A 25,431-nucleotide genomic window follows, 5' to 3' on the forward strand; every position below is an offset into this window, starting at 1 on the left:
GTATCATCATTCTTTAGTGGGTTAAATGCCAAATTTAAACGTAACAATGTGTACTTTTGTTCACTATTTCCCAAGGTCATCTGCCTAGCACACCTGAGTCATTCCATGCATGGTAAAAATACTCAAAAAGAGCAATAAATACACTAATTGATTTTAACCATATGCCATCATAATATTCCGGGAGTGCTTAAATGGAAAATGAACTTCATACCACCATTCCGTCGTCCATTATGCATTTGGACATTAGATGCCACTTGATGTTCACCTTTTGTTCCATGCTTGTTTTTACATAACTGTCTATGTTAGAACACTTTTGTAATCCAAATAAGTTTCCAGTATATCAAGTGGTGCAGGTCCTTAGAAAAGGAATGGGAGAAGCAATAGCTATACTGTTCACTGGTACTGCTGATGGACAACCTCGCGGAGTTCAAAGGTTCATGTCTTTACACTCACAGAGACCACTGGAAGAATGTCGGGCTGTCTAAATCATAGACTAAAATGCATCGTCTACACAAAATATTACAAACAGTCCTCACAGAATATACAGATGCATGAAATGTCGTTTACAGCACAATGGAACCGTCTGTCATATTTCATTTTGTACTTTAAAGTGAATTGCTTTGGAAAGTTATTTGTAAAATTACTTAATACAAAATATAATTTAAAACACTATCCACCCAAATACTGTACGTTTTACCATTTTTAGTACAGTCCATAAGTTCAGTTGCATTAAAAACAGTGAATAAACAGAGGACTAAAAACTTAAGATATAACACAATTCCTCTCCCGTTATTTGTTCAAATTTTCGCGTGTATCGTAAAGCTTCCATTGACACGTTGCACTCACAGTCCTATCACAGGCAACCACTGTGATACCTGATAGGAAATGTAGTTTTGTTATACTGACAATCTGAGCGCAGCAGGCACGTAAAGACTACTATTCCCAAAACGCAATGCGCCGAACATTGTACTTGCGCATTCAGCTCACAACGACTGATGAAGCTCTTTGGGTGAGTTGGAAGGCGAATGCTTGAAATTGATTTCATACAAGCGCGAAAATGTAATTTTTGGTCATGGTCCCGAGTTTTTTTTTCTCATTTTTAAAACGCGAGAGTGGTTTCAATTATTGTAATGTCTCTATGTATTTAATTTTTAGTTTATCCACAGACAAATACATAAATGCGCCGCTGCTTAAAGCCACACAGTGTTATATGTGTTTAGTATTTTAGAAAATTTTCAGAACACACTGTAAAGTGTTTTGTGTTATACAACCCAATTTCAAAAGGGAATCAATTTCATCTTTTAAATACGTGAAAGGGATTTTTTTATTTAAATTGACACATCTTAATCACTTGACTTTCGTTACCGAAATGAACAGTACTAGCTTTAAAGTGATAATTAATGTTCATCATTCGATATGCGGAAAGAATAATTAATTTTTGAAGAATTATCTGTTTGAATGGAATAAATATCATTTGCAAAAAGTAACTGATTAATTAAATATATATTTACATATTCATAAAAAATGGCCTCCTGTATCAGTAGGGCTTAATCCACCGAAACATTTAGTCCCTCACTCATAGTATTTGGTTGTGATCCTCACTCGTTCGATATTGATTTTAATTTTTTAATATGATCAGCTTAATATGTTGTTCTAGTAGTAATGCTGACCAAGACAATGAAGCAGACATTTCCCCCTTGACTCAGTTTGTATCTCTTTAAAAGCAATATCGGATATTCATAGGAAGAAGAAAAACATTAAGAGTAGGGACGTAACCAGGAATTAATTGGAGGGGCATGAGAAAATACATGAATCGTGATTCCGTCCATGATCAATCACTTGGAACTGGCCTAAAATAAATTTCAGGGTTGGTTCCATTCAGAAATCCCCACCCCTGCCTCTTCCATGATAACAGATAGTACGTTTTTTTCCCCTTTTTCTACGTTTACTCAATTTCTTTTAAGCCCTTTTAAGGGTTCACCCTATGTAAACATTAGCACTTTGAGGTCAAAAAACTGACAGTTACATTTGTATCAGGTTTTTGTACTGGGTAGTATTTTAGGATTTGAGATCATATCTTGGCATACTTTATAACATTTCAATGTCTTAATAACTTAATGTGATTCCTTATTAGGCATTTAGTTCAGTTTATTCTTTTCACCAAGTGCAGGTTTAGACTACCTGTACAGATTTAAAAATAATAAATGTTAGCTGCAGTGCTGTCCCCTAGCCAAATTGGAGCCCTAAGTGGAATCTTCTTGCCCTCTCCATCCCCAGCAAAGGATTCACTACATTAGTATTCATTATAACAACCTTAATTTGAACAATAAATATATAAATAAACAGAAAATCACACATCACAAACTTAACTATAACATTTAACATCAAATAATATTTTTTTAAATCTTAAAGGGAATGTTTAGGAGTTTCTTGTATATTTGAATTCAGACATCTGTTAAGTCATCACATGACAGCTTCTGTGCAAGGTCAGAGTTGATGCCATTGATCGCTAAGTTTGCTAATATGTTCTTTTGACATGGATGCCATTGATCGCTAAGTTTGCTAATATGTTCTTTTGACATGGATGTCCTTAGGTATGAGCTTAAGTTAAAAAACTAGTAACTGGAAGGGCTGCTGCAATCTGGAGTTCAACCCATAGATTTGGATGGCAATGATGTATCAATTGATTTGCTTCATTTGTAAACAGAAGCCTAATTAGTAATAATAATAATAATAATTGTCCAGAGTATCAATGTGCTTTATTAGTTGATATACCCAATAGTATCACTTGTGATGTGATACAACAACAAAACAATTTTCATACTAATACCGTAATTCCCTGAAAATAAGACCGGGTCTTTAATTAATTTTTGCACGAAAAGATGCACTAGGGCTTGGTTTCAGGGGATATCTTATATTTATTCATGTACAGCAATATTCTTCTGGAATATCATCATAACTTTCCACATTCAAACCCTAAATTCCAGCCTGAATTTCTTGCTACTCCAGCTGCTTTAAGGATCCTCCAGGGTGGATGTGCGCACTTCGATGTTTGATGAATGGTTTGATGTGGTGAATGCCGACATACAAATGTATTCATGTTGCTTTTATATTCAAGCGTCGCATATTCCCCAAAGTAATGACACAATATATTTTAAAAGTCTCACATACCATCTTCTGTGCTGTCCTTTTTTTTTTTCTTTTTGCACCTTCACAATACCATCAGAATGAAAATGTCTATTTTATGATTAAAGTGGAAATTTCAGCTTTAAACTCGAAATGTCCACTTTAACCTCGTTTTATCGCTAAAGTCGACTGTCGTAAACATCTTAAAACCGACCCAGTTGTTAATCGCTACTTGCTTCTGGTTTTTCATCCTGACCTGACAGCAGTGGCAAGCAGCAATAGATCGCCACACAGAACACATAAATTTATGATATTCCAGCTCTCTGCACATTTAGAATTCTTAGATTTATACTTGATATCACTTTCATGATGAAATACATTAAAATATGTATGTTACATTTCACACATAAATCATCAACTTTGTTTAAATAATGAACACTGTTAATAGTTACACACATGGGGGTGACAAAATGGTAGTGCTGGTGTCTCGCAGGGAGTCACGTCTCTTGTGATCCCTGCCTGGAGTTTGCATGTTTTCCTGGTGGGTTTCCACAGTGTGCTCAGTTTTCCATCCAAAGATATGAAGGTTTAGGGATTTGGTGAAGCTACAATAATGTTAATGTATGTGTGTGCTTGTATTCACCTTGTGATGAGCTGATTCCCCGTCCAGGGATTTTGTTTCTGTCTTGCACCGATGCTGCTGGAATGGGCGCATCCCCAAATTGATGGATGTAATCATTAAACATCCTTTTCAGAGATATTGTGGCAAGGTGTCCTCGGAATTTAATGGATGTTTCGGACACACGCGTCGCATAGTGTGAAGTATAAATCCGGCCTTAGGCGCTGACAGTCTTGACGAGGGTTTATTTTTGGAGTAGGGCTTATATTATAGAACAGCCTGAAAATCATGCTAGGGCTTATTTTCGGAGTAGGTCTTATTTTCGGGGAAACATGGTAGTTCCACTGCTGCTACTACTACTGTAATAATTAAGATAATATAAAATTCAACTACTACTAATATATAAAATAATAATAAAATAAAAACTACTACTACTGGATGTGCTGTGGTCATAATGAAGCAGAATATTTACACATTTAAAAAATGAACATGTGAATCTGTCACCTACACTTATGAATTTATATAAACTTTGTTTTACCCTTCCAATAATAACTAAATCATGTTATCTGGCAATAACATTTACCAACAGTTTAAGTTAACCTGAGCTAATTGTTCTTTTTTTATGTCAGAATTACTTCCATGATGCTTTTCCATGATTCTGCCAATAACTAACTAGTAAGTAAGAGAGCCTGTATGTTGATGAAATTTACAAACGTGTCCTCAATACAACAACACTCAGAGCATTTAATGTGTCGACTAATGTTAGCAGCCTTTAACAACGTGTCCGTCTTTAAGTCTATATGATGGTAATAAATAATCCTCAACCATGTGTTACCAAGTTACCGTAATATAAGATAATATCTGTTAAACACTCAATATCAAAACTATTACACATAATGTTACTCCAGTAAACTGCTAGCTTTAGTGTTGTGGCAATTAATGTAATGTTAGTTAGCTTATTAGAAACTAAACAAATTTAGATTTCTTAAACATACATGCAAATGCAGCATGAGCTGCTTCTTTGTTTACTCTTAATATGATAAGTAATAGTAAAAACAATAATGGTACAGCTGCTTCACAAATCCATCACTCTGTTTTTGAATCTGGTCTTTCTACATTTGGATATATTGTATCCTACCCTAGTTGTGCATGGGTTCTCTTGGGAGTACTCCAGTCAACTTCCCGTATCCCCAGAGATGTGCCTGTTAGGTGAATGGTTCACTCTAAATTGGTCCAATGTGGATGTCTTAAGTTCTTTGATGGACTGGGGCCATGTTCAAGTCTGTTTCATTTTTTGTTCTAGTCCTGCTAGATTTCAGTGACCACCCAACCCTGAATTTGATTAAGAGGATTTTAGAATGTTATGTTTTAATAGCTAGTATTAATTCAGTTCTTGCTTCAGTTTTGTATTTATGTTTTTCACTACCTCTAAAGCTTCTGCTTCTTTGCCTTCTTTAAACTGAATCATATTCTGACCTGGTAAATGAATCATTAATAATTCAACAGAATGACTTTGACTTTCCATTGCACTGACGTACAGAGTATCTAAATATGCTTGAGCTTCGTCCTGAAACTGTTCTTTGGATAAAGCTACACGTACTCATCGTGCACTTTATGAATGTACTTGTAGATGTACTTAATACTCATAACCAATGCACAATACTCGACATTAATATGACAATCGAATCTTTTGAGCAAATACAGGTTATATGGTACAATCATTGGATTATCAAGCATCACAATTTTACCATCTTTATTTCCGTGATAAGTGTGTTGTTCATGACGATTATCTCTTCGGTGATGATCAGGAAAGCCAGCCTTAGTCTTATCTGTTGTTTGAATGAATACTTTTTTCTTTTGAGTCCCAACATACTGAATCTTTTAAATGTGGTCCGTGAGACATGTGTTTAATGACTTTGTACCATAATTCAGGATAGGTTTCTCTGTTTGGAATTTCAGCACAGACAAACCGATCTACATCATTAGCAGCTAATAATTTATTTTGCAAAGTGACCAATAAATGCATGTGAGGCAAACCCCGTTTTTGAAATTCGGCAACCTTCGGGATACCAGCGCAGATCCTTAGCCTCAGAGCCACCACTCCGCCCATGTACTCCGTTGCATGCCTATTTGGTGGTGTAGCAGTGAAAAAGAGCCCCCGCGCAACACTTCCACTAACGCATGTACTCCATTGTATATGATTACCGGTGTAGCAGTGAAAAAGGTCCCCCGTTGAGCAGTTTCCCGCTGCACCATGTTCTGAACGTCGTTCAGGCAATTTAAACCGGTGTTGCGGTAATAAGAAAAATCCATAACATAACAAAAATAAAAAACGGTTTTTGGTATGAACCAGTATACCGTCCAGCACTAATATATTGTGTATATATATATATATATATATATATATATATATATATATATATATATGAATGAGAGAAAGGTAGAAATATAGTTTCTTTAAACATCATAATCCAACAGAACTAGTTATCTTCCAGTTCTAACTCTCGCGTTGTTCGAAAGTTGAAATCGTCCATAATTAACAAAAATTGACACCGTATCTTTATGGGACATAAACATTACTGCTGATGCCTCACAGCTCTGTGAGACTTGATTTGCAACAAAGTCACTGTCATTGTTGCGTTTGCACCTTGTTCTCAAATCTGTAGGGTTTCTTTGTGGTTTTCCTCCACATTCTGAGGTTAATTGAGGATTCATCATTGACACCACTGGATTTAGTTTGGGTTTGTGATGACTGTGCCTTTGTGAAGTAATAAGTATCCCATCCTGGATTGTTGCAACCAATCCATTTCCAGACCTCATGACCCTGAAAGAGATTATGGCTATGTATCAGTTATGTATGGGTTACTATGGTGACTGTTTTTTCATGCATATAGAAATTTAAAATCATTATTATTATTTTCCCTTTTATTATTTTAGCTCTCAACTAAAGTGAAATGGAACCTGCTTGGCGTCAGGCAGGGAGAGGGAGAGGTAGAGGTCGGGGTCGAGCTGTTGGTGGAGACACAAGGCCATCTTCAGACAACAGGGCCCCAGGTGCTAGGAAACAACCAGGCACCTCTACTGGGCAAGCTGAGCAATATGGAAGAGTGGCTGATAGTGCTTCAGGAGCATTACCTGATGTAAAAAGAGGTATTTTTTATTTTGTTTTTTTTCTGTGATATAAAGGCATTTTTTATTTTTTAATACTGTGGAGTTAATATCTAATAATGCACCAAAATTTTAATTTCATTGTCCTCTTACATTTTGAAATTATTTTACTGTAGCCAAGGCCATTGAAGTGGTCTCAGTAGAGGTACAGAGAATTATGAGCTACATTTATACATGGGTTGCTTAATTTGTGTTATCCAGTTATTATACCCCTACAAAATTAATAAAAAGTATTATGAATCTTAATCTTGGTGAACACTATGTGTTGCTTGTATTCTACTCACTTCTTAAAGAATACTTGGCTTTTGTGATGTTTGATCTGGTGTGGCTTAAACATTGCAAATTGCTTTATGTAACCAGTTCACATATTTGTAGAACCCAATTATTTCAATAAAGAGATGTTTTATTGCACCTGAACAGAAATGGTCTCAGTTACCTTGATGCAAATATATTTGAGCTGTTGTTTATTAATAGGGATCCTTCACTGAGATAATGTAATCTTGTTGCAACAAAAACATTCAAATGTACAGTCTAATCAGAATAATTAAGAAATGTTACTTTAGATTAAATATTGCCAGGTACACTGTAATTTTAGCATAATATCCTATCCTTGAAATATATATATATGTAAAATATATACTGTATGTGCCGATAATATCTAGCTTTCTATTATCTCACCCATCTAAGATCTTGAATACCTAATTTGTTAGTCATCCTTTTGCGGATAAATTATGCCAATGGTTACTCCCCCTCCATAAAGGTGAAGTAACTGCTTAAAGGTACCATTTGAGTTCTATGCTAGTCAAAAGGCATCATATTTTGCTGTGAATGGTCTTGCTGAAACATAACTGATAAAATTAAGTTTAGTGTAAGTAAAGAAGCTGCTGGAAGACCAGTCCTTCATTGAGGCTTGGGTTCATGATTTGAATAATTTGCATTTGCTTCTACTGTTATGTCTGTTTGTCATTTTTCTTAAATTTTTACCATAAAGTTGCTCTACAAATGACCATGATTTATTTTATGTATAATTGTAAAAGTTTGCAGTGTTTGAGTGCAGCTACTTTTTTAAATTATTATGTAGATGAAGTCATTTTAAAACTTAGTAGGAATTATAGCAGGCACAATAGCCCTCCAAACCATCCTCTATAATTTCAGAAAATGTTAACATTGATAAATGGCAATGTCATACATGTCATCCAAGATGTAATCATATCAGCTACATCCACTTTCTGTTGCTGGGTAGGGTGAGTAATGGTCTAGATAATATAACGTGTATGTTTTTCATCCCTCAGTTGTTTTTGTCTTCATTTGCATACAGTTAATGCAACCCCTCCATATTATTCCTAGAATTTCTGTGATAGTGTTTCCAATGTCTTGTCTTTCCAAGAAGAGCCTGACAAGCTCTTTACAGTTTCCAGCCCAGCCACATCCAGCAATGAAACTTGTTCCAACTGTGAATGACATAGTTTTCAAAATTTCTTTATATCAAAATCACCTCAATTTATTTTCTTGTTTCATTTTCAGAAATGACTACTCCCTAGCCAGCAGACAGATGTCTTGCAGCAGAGCTGCTGACTGTGCGGCTGTTAAATGGTGTGGGGTTAAGTGTGTAGAGATCATACAGGTTATGATTAGAAAATTGAGAAACTGTCTCCATGTGTGTAAAAACACAGCAACATTTACCTGCAGTTTCTTTGCTTTTTGCACTTCTGTAATTTTAGAAGAGCCATTCTGTTGAATATATGGGATTCACATTTGTATCAGTACTTCTACTTGGTGACATTTCAAAGCCAGGCAGGGATTTTGGGAATTGGTTCCTTTTTGTGTTTTAGACCTAAATCCTTCATTCCTTTTCTTATGTGGAGATGATCTTTTGTCAGTCAGGACAGATGCAAACAAAGCATCCACTGGAGCTTGCAAGCACTATGCAAAAATGTGATGAACAGTTGCAGCTGAGATTTCTAGCTTTCTTGCTTTCCCATGTATCTCCTGATTGATGATACCCTTTTGCTTAGTTTATCAAAGTTATAGCTTTGATACAGAATAATCAAACATACAGTATGTAATAGCAAGTTTTATATCGACTTCAACACCATCCCCAACTCTTCTGAAGATCCATTATGCAGTTGCCACCATATGTGCTCTAGATGGGTGGAGGGGTTGTGGGGAGCATTGTTTCAAATGCTTCCCTCATTTCTAAAGTAGGGGAAACATTGTCCCACCAACTGTACCACCCTTCAAATAAATCTAGAAACAGTGCTGGAGAAAAGTGACAATGGTAAAATTGAATTGAAAAAGTCAATACCAAATGCATTTTAATGCCATACATGTGTACATGCTACTAAGCTACTAAGGCTATGTTAACACTGTATATAAAAGTGGCTTAATTTATGACTTTTCTACATTTTTTTGACTGTTTTAAATGAGTAAATTGTCATGCAGATTTCAACCTATTAGACAGCCAAAAACAAAAACACCATGCAGGCTTCCTGCACTACTTCACATAGTTTTCAGCTCAGGACGTCTACAAATTCATCAGCTTATGATGGGAAGAAAGAGAAATAGCAAACAGATGATCGCAGCTGTTGCACTGTTGAGTCTGTCTGTGGAAATTTGTAATAGAGTAATAAGGCTTAATGTGGAGGACTTTGACACAAAACAGAAGATTGACAATTTCAGAATGTCAATATCTGTCCACAAGAGTCGTTTACAAAAATATTTTCTTGAGGCACACTATTTCCTTCACAAAATTTGGCATTCAACAGTCACAGAGTACTGCACACAGCCAAACCAACAAGGTGGCTTTGTGTTTGTTTGCCTACAAACAATGATAGACCTTACACCATACTGTAATGTTGGCCAACTTGAAGCTGCCTTTAGAAGATGACATTTGGGATGTTCAATTATAGAGTGTGCATTTCCAGACAATTCAGATTCAAGCATTTAATTGCAGATAAGTAACAAGCACAGTGGTATAAATCTGATCTGAAAAACTCCATTCCATGTTATTTTTACTTGGCACACATCTTTAAAAAATCAGAATATAATAATCATCTTTAAATATTTGCTTATTATTGACTTTTTCCATGCAAGCATAAACAAAAAAACACAAAATCAAAAAAAAAAAAAAAAACTTTTTAGCAGACCTGGGGTAAAAATTAAGAGTGTAAGCAGTCTTGTTAGTGAACAATGGAGGATGATATTTGTCACATTTTTTTAAAAACAAGTTTTAATGTAAGCTGATTTGTGAAATACATATCCTTGAATTAAACCAGTCTTTCACAATGCAATCCTAAAGTTGCAGCCCTTTTTTGTGTTGATAATTTTGTTTTGTTTTGCTGCATCTGTGTCTCCAGTGCTACAGTTGGAGGGTTATTAGTGCCAGACATATTGTACCAATATTGCTGGTGAATTTTATGTATTAGTTTTCCTAAGAAAACTGTGATTGAAAAGAAATACAGTATTTAAGGTGTATGATGTTTTCACCTGAATATTTTTATTTTAACATTTAAACAGGTTAAATAAGCATGACTATTAACATTAAATAGCTAAAATTATAATGGTCTTTAGAAAAAACATTTTGCAGCCCTGAAGAATGGAATGCACTTTAGCTTGAATCTTATTGGTATATTTACTTAAGTCACTTTAACTCAATCATTCCACTTACTGAAAGCAGGAGATATCAATTTCTTTAAACATAAAAAAAGTCAAAATCTTAGCATTTCCAGTCCACTAATGGCATATTACAGTAGTAGGGTAGTTTAAAGATTTTAAGGTTATATTGTATAGTAAAAATTGATAAACTATTGAATGTTTCAGAAAGTCTATTATGTAATTTTAAAACCTGCCTAAATCATTAACATTATTTAAAAACAAAAAGCAATGTGTGTTTAAAAAGCTTGCTCAATAATAAATATGAGGTGAAGCAATTAGTCTCACTTCAAAATAGGATATTTTATGTATTTTTATACAGTACATTAATAATTGAGAGGGGGTTAACTGTAAATGTAGCAATGCAGGAAATGTTGATTATGCCATTTCATAAGTTAAGTTAACTATTGATGCTAAACAATGGGATAGCAATAGGAAATGAAGATAGAACAAATTAAAGGGTGCATAAAAATTAGAAAAAAAAATAGACAGACACCCCCCTGTGGCTTATGTAAGGGAAGGAAAAACAATAATGAGTCACATGTTATAGACGGAAGGTATGGCCAAACATTTATACTGTATCACACTTTTAACTAAAAATTACTACAGTTATAGACACACAAGGACACATTACAAAATAAAACCATAAAACAGTACAACTAAATAAATAAATAAAACACATATTTAAAAATATACTAAAATAAGTTATCAGAACAATTTTAAAGAATACAATCCATGGTACTGAGAAGGCAATTTTGAAAAGGTGAGTTTTAACACTAGAATTACCAGAGCCTACGAGAAAACTCGTATATCCGGCCCACCTTAAATCGCTTCTTAAATCCGTTCACACCTCTCCGCCAGCATCCTTTGTCCTCTAAATGTGCTGATAAAAGACAAGCTGCCAGCAGCCGGCTATTCCATCCCCCCACCGACTTAGAACGTGAGTGAACTTTTCCCAGCTCACGCCTTGATTGTTTACCTGGGAGTGAAGTGCAGTTTTACAGTGGAAATGATAGATCGTTATTTGGAAGACACGCATGAAATGCGTGTTCCGTTTCTAAAGTAATCTGTGTAAACACATTGTTAAAACAGAGACTTTTTCATATTTTAGTAATAAATGTTACAAAATGTAGTAGGCATAAACTATAGAATATGTAAAGCCCGAGTTCCAAAGATCAAATAAACACTTTCACAAAAGCTTCAAGAATGATTCAACAGCTTCTGTGGCGTAGCGCGCTAAGATTTGTCTCTTAGCGCAGAGCAACTTTTCCTTGCCTCACAGACCTGAGTTCGATTCCCCGCTGGGGATGAAGTGTTGCTTTTTTTCTTTTCTTTTAAACCTCAAACGGACATAAAATTTATACATTGGTATGCACTGTCAGTTACTGAGATCGTTATATTTTCATGTGGGATGCTCCTTTTAAAATATTTTTTTAACAATTGAGACTGCAATTAACAGGAACAACTGTCCTTATAACTTATTTTTAAGATCCATAACACACAGACAGACAGAGCACTGCGTAATAGAGAGACAGACAGGCAGAGAAGTCACTAGATATATAAATAAACAGGGAAGCCACGTGTACTGAAAGAAAAAAAGATCAACATGTGCGTTGTCCCTGCTGCACTGAATAAGCTCAGGCCTCTAACATCACCCCTCCCCCCATAAGATCGATCTCAGTAACTGACAGTGCATACCAATGTATAAATTTTATGTCCGTTTGAGGTTTAAAAGAAAAGAAAAAAAAGCAACACTTCATCCCCAGCGGGGAATCGAACTCAGGTCTGTGAGGCAAGGAAAAGCTGCTCTGTGCTAAGAGGCATATCTTAGCGCACTACGCCACAGAAGCTGTTGAATCATTCTTGAAGCTTTTGTGAAAGTGTTTATTTGATCTTTGGAACTCGGGCTTTACATATTCTATAGTTTATGCCTACTACATTTTGTAACATTTATTACTAAAATATGAAAAAGTCTCTGTTTTAACAATGTGTTTACACAGATTACTTTAGAAACGGAACACGCATTTCATGCGTGTCTTCCAAATAACGATCTATCATTTCCACTGTAAAACTCCACTTCACTCCCAGGTAAACAATCAAGGCGTGAGCTGGGAAAAGTTCGCTCACGTTCTAAGTCGGTGGGGGGATGGAATAGCCGGCTGCTGGCAGCTTGTCTTTTATCAGCACATTTAGAGGACAAAGGATGCTGGCGGAGAGGTGTGAACGGATTTAAGAAGCGATTTACGGTGGGCCGGATATACGAGTTTTTTCGTAGGCTCTGGTAATTCTAGTGTTAAGGTGCTTTTTTAAATAAAGAAAGAGAATTAAGAGCCCGGATATAATGAGGGAGGGAGTTCCAGAGCCAAGGATCAGTGTAACTAAAAGCCCAACCTCACTTGAAAGACAGGTGGACTGAAGGGGCCAACATAAGTACCAGAAGCAGAAGAGCGTAGTGAGTGAGTCGTTGTATAATCTTTAAGGAGATTTTTTAAATTAGTGAGGAGGCTAGATCATGAAGTTCTTTGTAAGTGAGGGCAAGAATCGATAAGGCACTTTTTTTTTTTAAACATTTTTTAATTTACTGTTATAATGTCCTGATTACAACATGTTGTAAAGCAGGGGTCCCCAACCACTGGTCCGCGACCCACTACTGGGCCGCAGCCGTCTGACAGCCGGGCCGCGAGAGAACTGCCGGCAACGGAGACTCACTCAGACTTTTCAGAATGCTTGGTGGGTGGGGCTTTGCAGCGGCGCAGAGAGAGGAGAGAGACCGAGGTGAGAGAGTATTACAACAAAGTATTTTTATGGTCCTGACAGTTTCCCCATATGACATGAGTCTATAGAAATCGCGTTACTACGAAGTACATTCAGCAGATGCTTTCATTACAACGAAGTGACCTTGAAATGCCTGAATGAATCATCCACAGAGCAGTTAAATCTGTGGTCGCAGCTCAGATGTGCACGTTTGCACAACGATCCCCAGACAGAAACATTGTAAAAAAAATTCTTTCTTCGAACTTTCCTCGTACTGTTTTTTTTTTTTTTTTGCTGTTTTTCTTTTCTGTGGTTTTCAGTGATACCTTTTGCTTATTGCTTGTCAACATTTGAAAAACATCCATTGGAATTTAACTCATTGTCACCCTCCTATAGAAATGGCAGACATGAAAAAAAACGATAACAGTGTTAATGTTTGTGATGTGCAATCTTTTGGAATGGCAAATGCAAAGCATATGTCTTTGTTATATGCAAAAAAAGAAGAAAAATCTCAGGTTGCAAATGTATGCGAACTGCTTAATAACTTAATAATAAAAGAAATGTTATGTAAATTGTGTATAAAATTGCCCCCCCACACCACGACCAGTCCGTGGAAAAATTTGCATCTAATAAACTGGTCCTTGCTGTCAAAAAGGTTGGGGACCACTGTTGTAAAGTATATTTAGATATTTTCTATTAATTAAAAAAATGTATTCTGTCTGTTATTATGATTTAAAATGGTGTTCACTGGGCAATGGTCGAGATGTGAAAACAAATGCCTTTAAATCTTGCTGAGTATGTCCATTTTCAAGATAGAAATGTTTTTGAGTATTAATCCATATACAGATATTTTTATAAGGTTTTTCTATTTTACAAGGAGTCCGGCCGTATTCTTCAATTTATTGCCCAACTTACTCTGCAGCAACCTTTCAACCCTAAAACATGAAACATGGTTTCCTGTAGTTTGTTTTCTGAATGCTGCTGTTGATCCTGATTTTTTTTTTTTGAGTGACTGGAGCACTTAGGATCAGATATAACTGAGGAACCAGACAGTAAGCTATCATTTTAAACCCACTCACACCCACCAATTCATTCTTCTATTCATACTAATTTGTAATCAGCAATTCACTTTATCTGCATGTATTTAGCAGTTTTGGAGAAAACCCCACACTTGTGTTGGGAAAAAGTTACCGATTGTTACCTGTGTGGAGTGTATACAAAGAATCAAACATAGGGTTCTAGATCTGTGAAACATCAGTGATAACACCTGTGATATGGTTCCACTCTACAGAACAGCTCCTCTTCTATACAGTGTGCTGTTTAGTAGCAAACAAAATTTACATGGCTAATAGTATACAGCTCTATTTTTCATCATGCTTCACATTGTGGTGCTGAGGTGTCACATGTTGCATGGCTGCACTCGGATCCCAATCCAGCTTGTTCATTGTGTGGTGGTTGCGGCAACGCGTTGTAATCGGTGTATGCTGCCAACCTCTTCACATTCGACTGCGGTATAGTGGCTTAAGAATTGCACAATAAGGAAAACCTGTTCTTTTCCTCTTAGGTTTCAAGTAGGTTATCCACCCTTGGAAATTGATTTCCCTAACTCGTAGACAGCTTTTCTGTAGGTCTTCATTTCAGGTGTTCATGTCTATCCTAAGCCTTAAAAGCTGTAATTTAATGATATTTCAATTATCATAAGGAGATCTTTGGAAACTGTAAATATTTGATTTTTTTCATTTTATTTTTACATCCAGTAGGTGTGAGTTTCCATACTGTTTTAGCAGAAAGGCAATGTCAATTTAAACAGCTTCAAATGTAATTTTGTGTGCTATTTTTAAAGAATAATCCCTGAGGCCTAAAATAGAAATGAAATAGGAGAGATCTTGTTAGCCTTAATATGGTGCATGATGATAACTTAGCATTGTCTGTTGCAGGACACACACACCCACTTACCCACCCACCCATAGTGAGTCAAATTAGTTACACCATTTAACCTGGCATGCATTTATTTGGGATGTAGGAGGAAAACCCACTCAGACATTAGCAGAATGTGCAAACTGACATTACCCAAGTTTAGATTGAAACCAGTTATTAAAAATGCATGTTTATTTTTGCAACTTAAAACACATTTCCAATTGCATTCATAATGAAAGAAATGTTTTAAAACAGTATGTGTTAGTTGTAAAAGTGTTCTTTTACAACAAATTTTAAATGTGTGCTTGTTCTCTTTCTTTTAGTTCATGAGTCTCAAAACCGATTTTCAGAAATTCATAAAGCAAATCAGGTAGTAGCTCAAAAACTCACAGCAGATCAGAACTTCTCCTCTTCTTCAGAAGATGAATGGGAGGAAGAAAATATCGGAAAACATGGGAAGATTTTGGTTTCTACCTTTACAACATACACCGATCAAGCAGGTATAACTGTCTACACAATGATAGTAGCAGTTTAAGTTCTTTTTACAATACTTTGGTTTGTAGTACTGTGTTTGCTTATAGCATTAAACTACACTATGACTGTGTTTGCTTATGATAAACATCACCGTAATGTAGCTAGCTATTAAATATAATAGCTATTTCTGAAACATTTTTGATTTTCTTTTGCAGGTGGTGATTTTACAGAACTTGAACGTACTCGACAGTTCTTAAATGATGCTTTTCAGTCTGGGGCCATTACATGCTTGATATGCATAGCTTCTGTAAAAAGGAATCAGGCGGTAAGATTTAACATGTATTGTGACACAGTAGAGAATCATTAATGAAGTAGTCAGAAAATGTCAAAAGGTTGAAATGTTGCTGCCAAAATTCTATTCTTACAACAATATTTATAGTATGTGTCTAACATTCATACTTTTCTTTAAAAAGGCCCTTTTTTCCACCTGTTGTACTCATGCATCAGTGAATATGTGTTTGGTTGTTTTGTAAATGCCATTGTGTAAAATATAGAAATACAGGAAAATAATGCCGACAGAAGTTAGAAATAGTAAAACATTTGAATTAAGAGTAGCTACAATGGGATATTCCTCATTCTCAAGATCTGCATGGTCAAAATGAATGTAAAAAAACTTTTCTCTGTATGGCATCACTTAGTAGGTTGCCAATTAATGGAATGAGGAATTGTTAAGCAATAATATGAAAATGTGTTGAAGAACTGTTGGGGAATTCTGGTCTGGGCAACTAGTTTCCATTAGACTGATTTAGCAGTTGGCATCATTACATTAAATGGTTCATGTAAGGATGTTAATTTTTGCTTTATCTGAAAAAATAAAAGGTTGTTTGAAGTGTTTCCTTACTAGATTTCATGTTTACTGTAAATTATATACGTTTTGTGACTTTTCTATATTCTATTGATAAGGGTGAAAAAACTAAATGGACAGGATAAATACATATACAACTGATTTGATATTGGTCTGTTTCCAATAATTCTTATGTCTTGCCTAACCACCACATTTAATAACATTCAAAAATGATAATACCAAGTTGAAGGAATTGCTCATTTGATACTCCCAAGAAGAAACTGCCCTGTGTAATTCACTATTGTCCAAATGTATAGAGAGGTTCTTGCTTCAGAAAGATCTGGTACATTGTAATTGAGAAACATCTTACCAAAAGCTTCTAACTACATTTTAGAATGTCACGATTAACACTTAAAATGCTGTGCAGTTGCATAGGACTGTTTGTCGAACAATTAGTTAGCCACCGACGACCAGTTCCTATCTGAAAGCACATTGCTATAGTTTTGTATAGACTATCAACTTTGCATTGAGGAAGGAGTAGTGTGTATGGCTATTTGAAACAAAATGGTACAGGGGGTACATCAAGTTGTTGGAAGAAAATAAGGTGGTTACTGCAATCCTTTAGCACACCTTGTGTCAACAGGTACATGATGAGCTTGACTTATGGCATATACCTATTCTTTCCCTGAATAAAGTTTTCTTCTTTTATCATAACTGTAAACAAATTCCTCAGGTGCTTGTTGAAGTCAAGTATTTATTCTGAAACATTTGTGTTACCGCATCTGGAAGTGTGTATAATGCAGCCATATCCACAGCATCATCATACAGATATGTAGAACAGATTCAAGTCCTGAAAACCTGTTCACTAGAGGTGGGCGATCTTTCCAAAAAATCATATCACGATCCTTTTAATACAAAATCACGATCCACGATCTGAATTGAGATCTATCTTTTCAATGTGGCATACATTTAAGAGAATATCTGGACTCGGACTCATTAAGACCTAAGTTACACTTTATTTTAAATATCAAACAAAGTTGATTTCAGTTGTGAATAAATTACATACGAAAATAATTCTAGAAATAATAAAATGTAAACAAGGGCAATTTTCAAATTCTGACACTTTCAAACATGAACACTCTTTAAAAAATTGTAATCAGCAGCTAACAGATAACATAAATATAACAAATATAAACATGCACTTTTAAAAGTGCGCTTTTAAAATTCTGGCAATTTCACACAACATTAAAAAATGTTTTATAGTTTGTTTCAATTTGGGATCAACAGCCACATAACCATAAAACAGATTTTTTTAAAATGTATTTTAATGTAACATTATAAGTGTAAGAACACTGTTTCACAATCATTCTAAGCAACACAATTAACATAATAAAACAAAACAGAGTAACAAACAGCTAAAATTAGAGGTAGAAAGGTAGATGGTGAGGTAGAAACAGGTGAAGGATCAAATGTCCAGTATCTTTCATTTTAAATACAGGTACAAACAACTTCACTATGCTAATAAACTAGCTAACTAAACTCCAAGCACTTTAGTTACATATTTTAAGCATGAAAGATTATGTTGACATTCTGTTTATATTAGATGTAATGATTTTCTGTTTACAAATCAATTGATCCACTTTATGGGGTTTCAGAGCAGCCCTTTGTAAAGATCACTATCTGTACAATTCACTTGAAAATTAGATTGTGGACATGTTTAAGATCGATCACAATCTAAAATCTTCAGATCACGCACTGTGCACTAGCCTATTTTTAAAATGAAATTATTAGTATTGACAAACAATGTATCTGTTAAAACAGAATGGATGAAAGTTGCACCAATACTTGTAATATAATAAAGACAATTACCATTTCCATTGGGTTTCTCCATGTGTGGTGTTTGCATGTTCTCTCCATGTCTCCGTGGGTTCCCTCTGGGGGCTCTGGTTTTCTTGCACATTTTAAAGACGTGCAGGTTAGGTGAACTGACGATCCTACATTAACCCTAGTGTGTGGTTGGGGTGGCTCTGTGTGTGTGTGTGTATGTATGTATATGTGTGTGTGTTTACCCTGCAATGGAATGGTGCCCTGTCCAGGGTTTGTTTCTGCCTTGCGCTTATGCTAACTGGGATAGGTTCTAGCAGACCCCAATGAACGTTTCAGGACTCAGTGGGTTGGAAATGACTGACTGACCATTTCCATTTCCTAATTTATTTGAAATTTTTTTGTTATTTTCTTGAATCATCAAACTCAAGTATAGTAAGTAGTATTTCATACATTGTAAACACCCCAAATTCATTGCCAGCAACTGAAATTCAGATCTGTAGTGATCCAATTAATGATTTTACATATGTGTCAATAAAAAAGAAGCACTAAATAGTTGCAAGCTTCCTTATTTTGACGTTGATACAATCACACATCTTGCTTTTCTAGATCAAAAGTTTAGTCTGTTCGTGTGATATTCTTCATTTACAATGTTTCAGGTCTCTCTTCAAGTCTTTGGTCTGCTTGCCTGCAAAAAAAAACCTTACCTTTACTCAAATAAGGTGCAAGTTCTTTAAGATTTCTTGTACCTTAGAAATAGGTTTCAAGTTTTATTTTCAAGTGATTGCAAATGGTAAACTCAACTTGTTAATGCTGCTACTTCAGTTGTAGAATTAAAGGTAGTGCATCTACATCATGGATGTTGTGTCCTTGGTTTGAATATCACATACAGTCATCATCAGTGTTGATTTTACACATTTTCCTCTTGTCTGTGTGGGTTTTGCTTCCATGTTCCCAAAGCCCTGGTAAGTTTGGTTAAATGGTGATTCAAAGTTTGTCCCAGTGAGAATTTGTGTGTTTGCTTGTGTGTGCCTTGGTGTGGAATGGTATCCTGTACTGCGTTAATTATTACCAATGTGTGTTCTGCTGCCATGATAGGTTCCAGCCTCCTACGACCCTGAATTAGGTTAACTGGGTTTAGGAATGAAAGGATGTGTTTTACTTGATGAAGTATACTGAATTTGGAACGTCATAGTTAAAATATGGTGTAGTGATATAGCTTAGAAAGCATTATTGTGAATTTCCCATTGGGATTAATAAAGTATCTATCTATCTATCTATCTATCTATCTATCTATCTATCTATCTATCTATCTATCTATCTATCTATCTATCTATCTATCTATCTATCTATCTATCTATCTATCTATCTATCTATCTATCTATCTATCTATCTATCTAAAAGTGTTTTGTTTCTTTCTGTTGGTGTGGTACCATTTTAATTTAATTTGAAGTTATTTATTTTACAGATGTGGAGCTGCAAGGGATGTTACTGTATATTTCATTTGCCTTGTATCCAGAAATGGGCAAAGGATTGTGTTTTTCTTGTATCTTCAGTTACTGATGATGACTTTGGTAAAAAGGAGCATCCTTGGGCTTGGTAGGCACTTACATTACTACTGCTACTAGTAGGAAATTTAGAATAGTACAGTTCAGAGTAGACCAGGTAAGGATTGTTCTGATGCTTTTTAATGCTATCAGTCAATTAACCTACTGTATATTTTATTCTCCACCTATTCCCTACCTTTTGTCGTTCTCATTTAAGGGTATCTGTACTATTACTAAGAAAACATAAACAAAATCTTTCACATCTGTAGGCCTTTTTTCTTTTAGGTTCATAAGACTGATATAATTAATAAACTACTTTTTTCATGTGACAGAATAGTATATAGGTACCCTAGATTGAAAAAAATCTTACTGATTTCAGATTCTGAAGAAAGTAAGCCCCTTACACTAGGCCAGGTAGACACTTAGCTCCATCTTCTGTATTTTACAGTGTTCTGTGTTGTAGATTTGTATGTATTTTTTGGATTCATCAAATTATAAAGAATATTTTTATAGTTGCAAAGAAAGTGACTCTTTAAAACAGTTTGGCGTGTTTTTAATGTTAACATGTTTCACCTGATTTTTACATAAAATAACTTGACTGTAACTGTATTATGCAGAAGAAAATTTACAAGCCAAGGCATTAAAAGAGGAAGATATTATGATTTGATAGCTTATTACAGGTGCTATTGAGGACCATTGAGGCACTTTAGGATACTAAAAAGACCAATTAATCGTCACGTTTTAAAGTTATGCTAATCCAAATATGAAATGAGAATGAAAATAAAACAGATCTGCAGTGACCTTTATCGTTTTACATCTACAAAGTTGGATTTCATCCATCCAGAGCTTGAATATTATCTTTATACATTGCATGTGTAGATTAGGTTAGATAAACTGTATTAATCCAATGGGAAAATTCAAGTGCATACAGCAGCAGAAACATACAAACAAGAATATAGACTCATAAGACAAATAACACATCCAGACAATTTTAAATAAATAAATAAAAATCAACTTAACAAGTACATTGGGTGGAAGCATTGAATTGCCTGATAACAGTGGGTAGAAAAGACCTCCAGAGGCAGTTCTTAGCACACCGTGGTTGAATGAGCCTGTGCCTAAATGTGCCCCAAGAGATTGCCTCCTGGATGGGGTTAAGGGGATTTTTCATGATGGTATCCAATTTTGCCATCATCCTCTTTTCCAAACAGCTTCCAGTGTTTCCAGGGTTTGCCCTGTGATGGATTAGATTTTCATGATAAGTTTGTTCAGGAATTGTGCTAAGATTGCTCCCCCTGGAGACCATAGCACAGAACACCACTCTGATCTACTGACTGGTCGAATATTTCCAGCAGCTTGCTACACACATCAAAAGACCTAAGTCTACTTAGTAAGCACAGTCTGCTCTGGCCCTTCTTGTACAGCGCCACTATTATCAGACCCATCCAATTTGTTGTTTATGTGAAACCCCAGGTACTTGTAGCTCTGCACCACTTCCTCCCCTTTAATTGTGAGTGATCTTAATGTAAGTTAGGAACAGAAATTTTAGAATTACTATCCTTTTACCATATATACTCATGTATAAGTTGGGTCTTGAAACGCGAAAAATCAATCATAAAATCAAACTCTGACTTGTGCCTGTTCAAAAATGCAACAATGCAACGCTTAATTTTATTTATTTATTTTTTTCTCATCTTCTTGCCTTCTCAAATCTTGCATCAGTTTCTCATGCGCATCAAAGTTTTTTGCAGCAACACAGTTACCAGTTTCTTTCACTACTTCAACAATGTTTAACTTAAAACCAGCTTCATATTTTCTTCTGATCGAACGCTCCACCGTAGATAAGGGATGTTCTTACGATAAAGGTGTATGAGGGTGTGAGATACAATAAACACAATACAGTGCAAACGTCGCTTCAGAATAGTTCTGGTATTACCATGTGGTCATGTAGGCACAATACATAGGAAAAAGAAAAAGGCAGTGTTCTCCGTGGTTACTCTCTCAGGTGGGCGTTAGCATATCATAGTCTCTTGGACCAGTAGCGTGAGTTTTCTGCATTCGATTTATATGACCGACATTATAAAATACCAGTAATTATACGTTAAAATCAACTCCCGACTTATCCGCGAGTATATAAGGTAATTAGCAGTTAAATCTTTGAGAAAACGTTTGCATCATATTAATATAGATCCAGCATCACATCTTTACAGTAATGTATACAGATACACATTCTCAAATTTCAAAAGGTACAATGTATTCATCACTTTTGACAAATATTTTTTTAATTTCCTAAAAATTAAACTGTAGTTCTTTGATATTATTTTATTATGTTTATTTACAAAATAAACACTTATGACAGGATGCCAGTAAATCAATCATCATATGGACATGTTTTATATCAATGATAGCTCATTACGGCTTCCTGGTGTTGGATTTAGCTGCAAAGCTTTCCTTTATCCTCTGATGGATGTGAAGTCTTGTAATAAACATCCACTGTAAAAAAAGTTATGTAGGTCAAAGGTAACTTCCAGTCAAACACCAAACCTTTTATTAGTACAGTATAATGTGTATTTTTACCCCACTATGTGACTCTGATCACAGTTGCATCATTTTCTTTTTCATATTTAGATCTGTTTCATCTGTCAATGTACAATGTGCTATATTTGTTAAAAACATGCTGTGTTTGCAACCTAAGAAGCTAGTACACTGTAGTATAATTTAGTTTACTAAGGAGTGAACCTCTGCTTTAATAAATGTTTAAACTATTCTATCCCGTTTGGAAAAATATGCATACATATTATTAGTGTAAGTTATGAATTATTAATATTGTAAAGTGTCACATTCTGTAAATTGTTATTGTATGCTAAAATATTTATTGCTGCTTTACGTAATAAATCTATCTTAATTTTACAAAGAAAGTGATGAACTGATCAAAAATCAAGCTTTTGAACTTATTAGAATTTTAGTGTAGCTATACAGGCAAAGGTTATTGAACATGGCAATGAAATGTTTGCATGAATCTGCTTCTTCTTTTTAATGTTAAATAACGATTCTACTATGAAAGTTACTAAGTGCTAAAAAGAGATCACTTTGAACAATTCACTTAAAATTTGTGTAATGTTACCTTTTTCTTTATTATTTCTAATACTTTAAAATTGTACTGTAAATTCACCTTATTCTCAGGTTATTTTGTGCAGGTTCATTTGGTTTCCTACTTTTTTTGTTTCAGTCCAAAATGTAGGCATGAGTATATGAACTTTGAGACTCCTACACGATACACCTGCTACTGTGGAAAAGTGGAAGACCCGCCATTAGACCCTTGGCTCGTGCCGCACTCCTGTGGTCAGGTGTGTGAAAAGAATTTTAGGCCGTCTTGTGGACATAGCTGTTTGCTGCTTTGCCATCCAGGTATAATACAACTGTTGTAAAAGCTATTTTATAAAGCAAGTCTGCCTTTTAGTTTTTTAACTCGTTTACCTTTATTTTATTGACAGGTCCGTGTCCGCCATGCCCAAAGATGGTCACTGTGACATGCTTCTGTAAAAGAGCCAAACCTATTCCAAGACGATGCAGCTCAAAAGCCTGGTCTTGTCAGAAGACATGTGGGAACATGCTTCTTTGTGGGCAGCATAAATGTGACAGGCCTTGCCATGCCGGTTTGTTTTGTACTTTTTTTTTTTTGTTTGGAAAATTGTAATGTTATTAAGATGTTCTTGCATCTGTAAAACTGTCTCAGTCCCATATTAATCCTGGGATAGTAGAAGGGAGGACCCTGAAAAGCAGCACCTGTTGTTCTGCTTCACCTCTCTCCCAGCCTTTGCTCCTTCAGTATTCTAGTCGGGGTCATTCAGTAGCAGCAGTAACAATAACTCCAGTAGCTGAGATTGCAATAATAGACCTTTTATAAAGTAATGAACCTGATAAAAAAGCAAAAATGCTAAAATAAAGCAGTTTTAAACAGAAGTGTTATACCTGGTAACAAGGTACACCAGGTTTTTTTTTTTGGCCCTGAATAGCATTTACTGTAAATGTTTAAAATAATGGGTTAGGCAAGTAAAGCCCTGTTCGGATAGGAATAATTTTGCACCAGGAGGTGGGTAAAGTAATTAGAACTGGAGGACCGATGTAATTTTAGTCCCTTCTGAATTGCACATGTTGGTATGTTTTTATGGACTGCACATTCATGTCTCAGTAAAGATTACAGAGACTTTTGCCTTCTATTAAAAAAAAAATAAGTAAAAAATAACCCCAGGTTAAACTAGGCCTGTGCAAATCAACATCATGTCAGTAATTTTGACATGGTTAATATTACAGAGGTCTTCCAGTAATATTTACTTTATCCAGTGCCTGAAGGGAGAAAGAACCACTAGTGCTCCTTGTTGTGCATGCTGATTAATGCTGGAATGGGGTATTCTCTCCATGGTCTGAAGGCGCTCTGATATCCACTCTTTTTATTGAAGCATAGGGAGGGAGGTTTGTGGTCCCCCTTGGATTTACGAACTGACATGTTGTTGTTATAAATAAGAGTTGCTAATGTAGTTCATGCTCATGGTATGCAGTGGTACACATACTGTACATTAATACTAGAATCCGTGAAGCCTACGAAAAAAAAACTCGTATTCCTTGGCCAGCTTAAATTCCTTTGCACCTCTCCATCAGTGTTTTTTGTTTTGGAAATGTATCGATCAGCACAAGCAGCCTGCTATCCCATCTCTAGCCACCCCATACCCAACCCCCCACCCCCAATGGAGCTGAAGTCCGTCGCAAACTTCTCCCAGCTCAAGTTTCTTTATCATGGTTTGAGGTGCCTGGAGTTGTATAGGGTAAACAATATATCGTTATTTGGAATACATACATTTCATGTGTGTTCTGTGTAAGTGTAGAATGACATGAAATGCTAAACACATACTTGAAACAGAAACTTTTTCCATGTTATACTAATAATGATGTAAAGTGTATAATACAGTATATGAGGACTTTAATCCAAATATCAAATAAACGTGTCCTTTTGTTCAAGAATATAACCAAAGAAAAAAAAGTTTACATGTTGATGTCAATGAGTTAAAAACCCAAGCTCAAGGCTGATATGTATTCTTGGGTTGTGCAGACATAGGGACTGCTGCCTTATGACCAAAAGGTTCCGGGTTCAGGGCCAGCCACTATGTGTTTTGAGTAGTGAGCTGCTATTATTATTAGTATAATATAATAAAAACATACATTTGATTTGAATCTGTAACACCCGGCGTAAATTTTGGCTATTTGTAAAAGTTAGTGTTTTTTTTATTATTCAGTTTTATTCTGTCAGTGACTTTCACGTGGTACAATGAACTTGCCTCTCCCTCTCTTGAGTTGATGGCATTTATCTCCATTCTTTTCACAAGATCAGAGATGACCACATTTGGTGCTGTGGTTGATGCCTGCTCAGAACTATTTGTTATACTGGCAATCAAAGATACGATGTCCCATGACCGCTATCAGACTACCATGTGGCATTTGCACTTTGACAA

The 25,431-nt window shown here is 35.5% G+C and overlaps 1 protein-coding gene across 1 annotated transcript in view; it reads left to right on the top strand.

Moving 5' to 3' along the window:
* The first annotated feature begins 943 nt into the window (after positions 1-943).
* The window catches only part of nfxl1 (nuclear transcription factor, X-box binding-like 1), a 138,622-nt gene continuing 114,134 nt past the window's right edge, over positions 944-25,431 (top strand). The window contains exons 1-7 of the mRNA XM_028801911.2: positions 944-1,009; positions 6,683-6,895; positions 15,559-15,735; positions 15,925-16,034; positions 19,846-19,976; positions 23,154-23,332; positions 23,419-23,580. Of these exons, the coding sequence (XP_028657744.2) occupies positions 6,700-6,895; positions 15,559-15,735; positions 15,925-16,034; positions 19,846-19,976; positions 23,154-23,332; positions 23,419-23,580 (955 nt within the window). The 5' untranslated portion in view covers positions 944-1,009; positions 6,683-6,699. The remainder of the gene's footprint in view (positions 1,010-6,682; positions 6,896-15,558; positions 15,736-15,924; positions 16,035-19,845; positions 19,977-23,153; positions 23,333-23,418; positions 23,581-25,431) is intronic.

Source organism: Erpetoichthys calabaricus, chromosome 5 (assembly GCF_900747795.2).
Source record: "Erpetoichthys calabaricus chromosome 5, fErpCal1.3, whole genome shotgun sequence".
Lineage (NCBI taxonomy): Eukaryota > Metazoa > Chordata > Cladistia > Polypteriformes > Polypteridae > Erpetoichthys > Erpetoichthys calabaricus.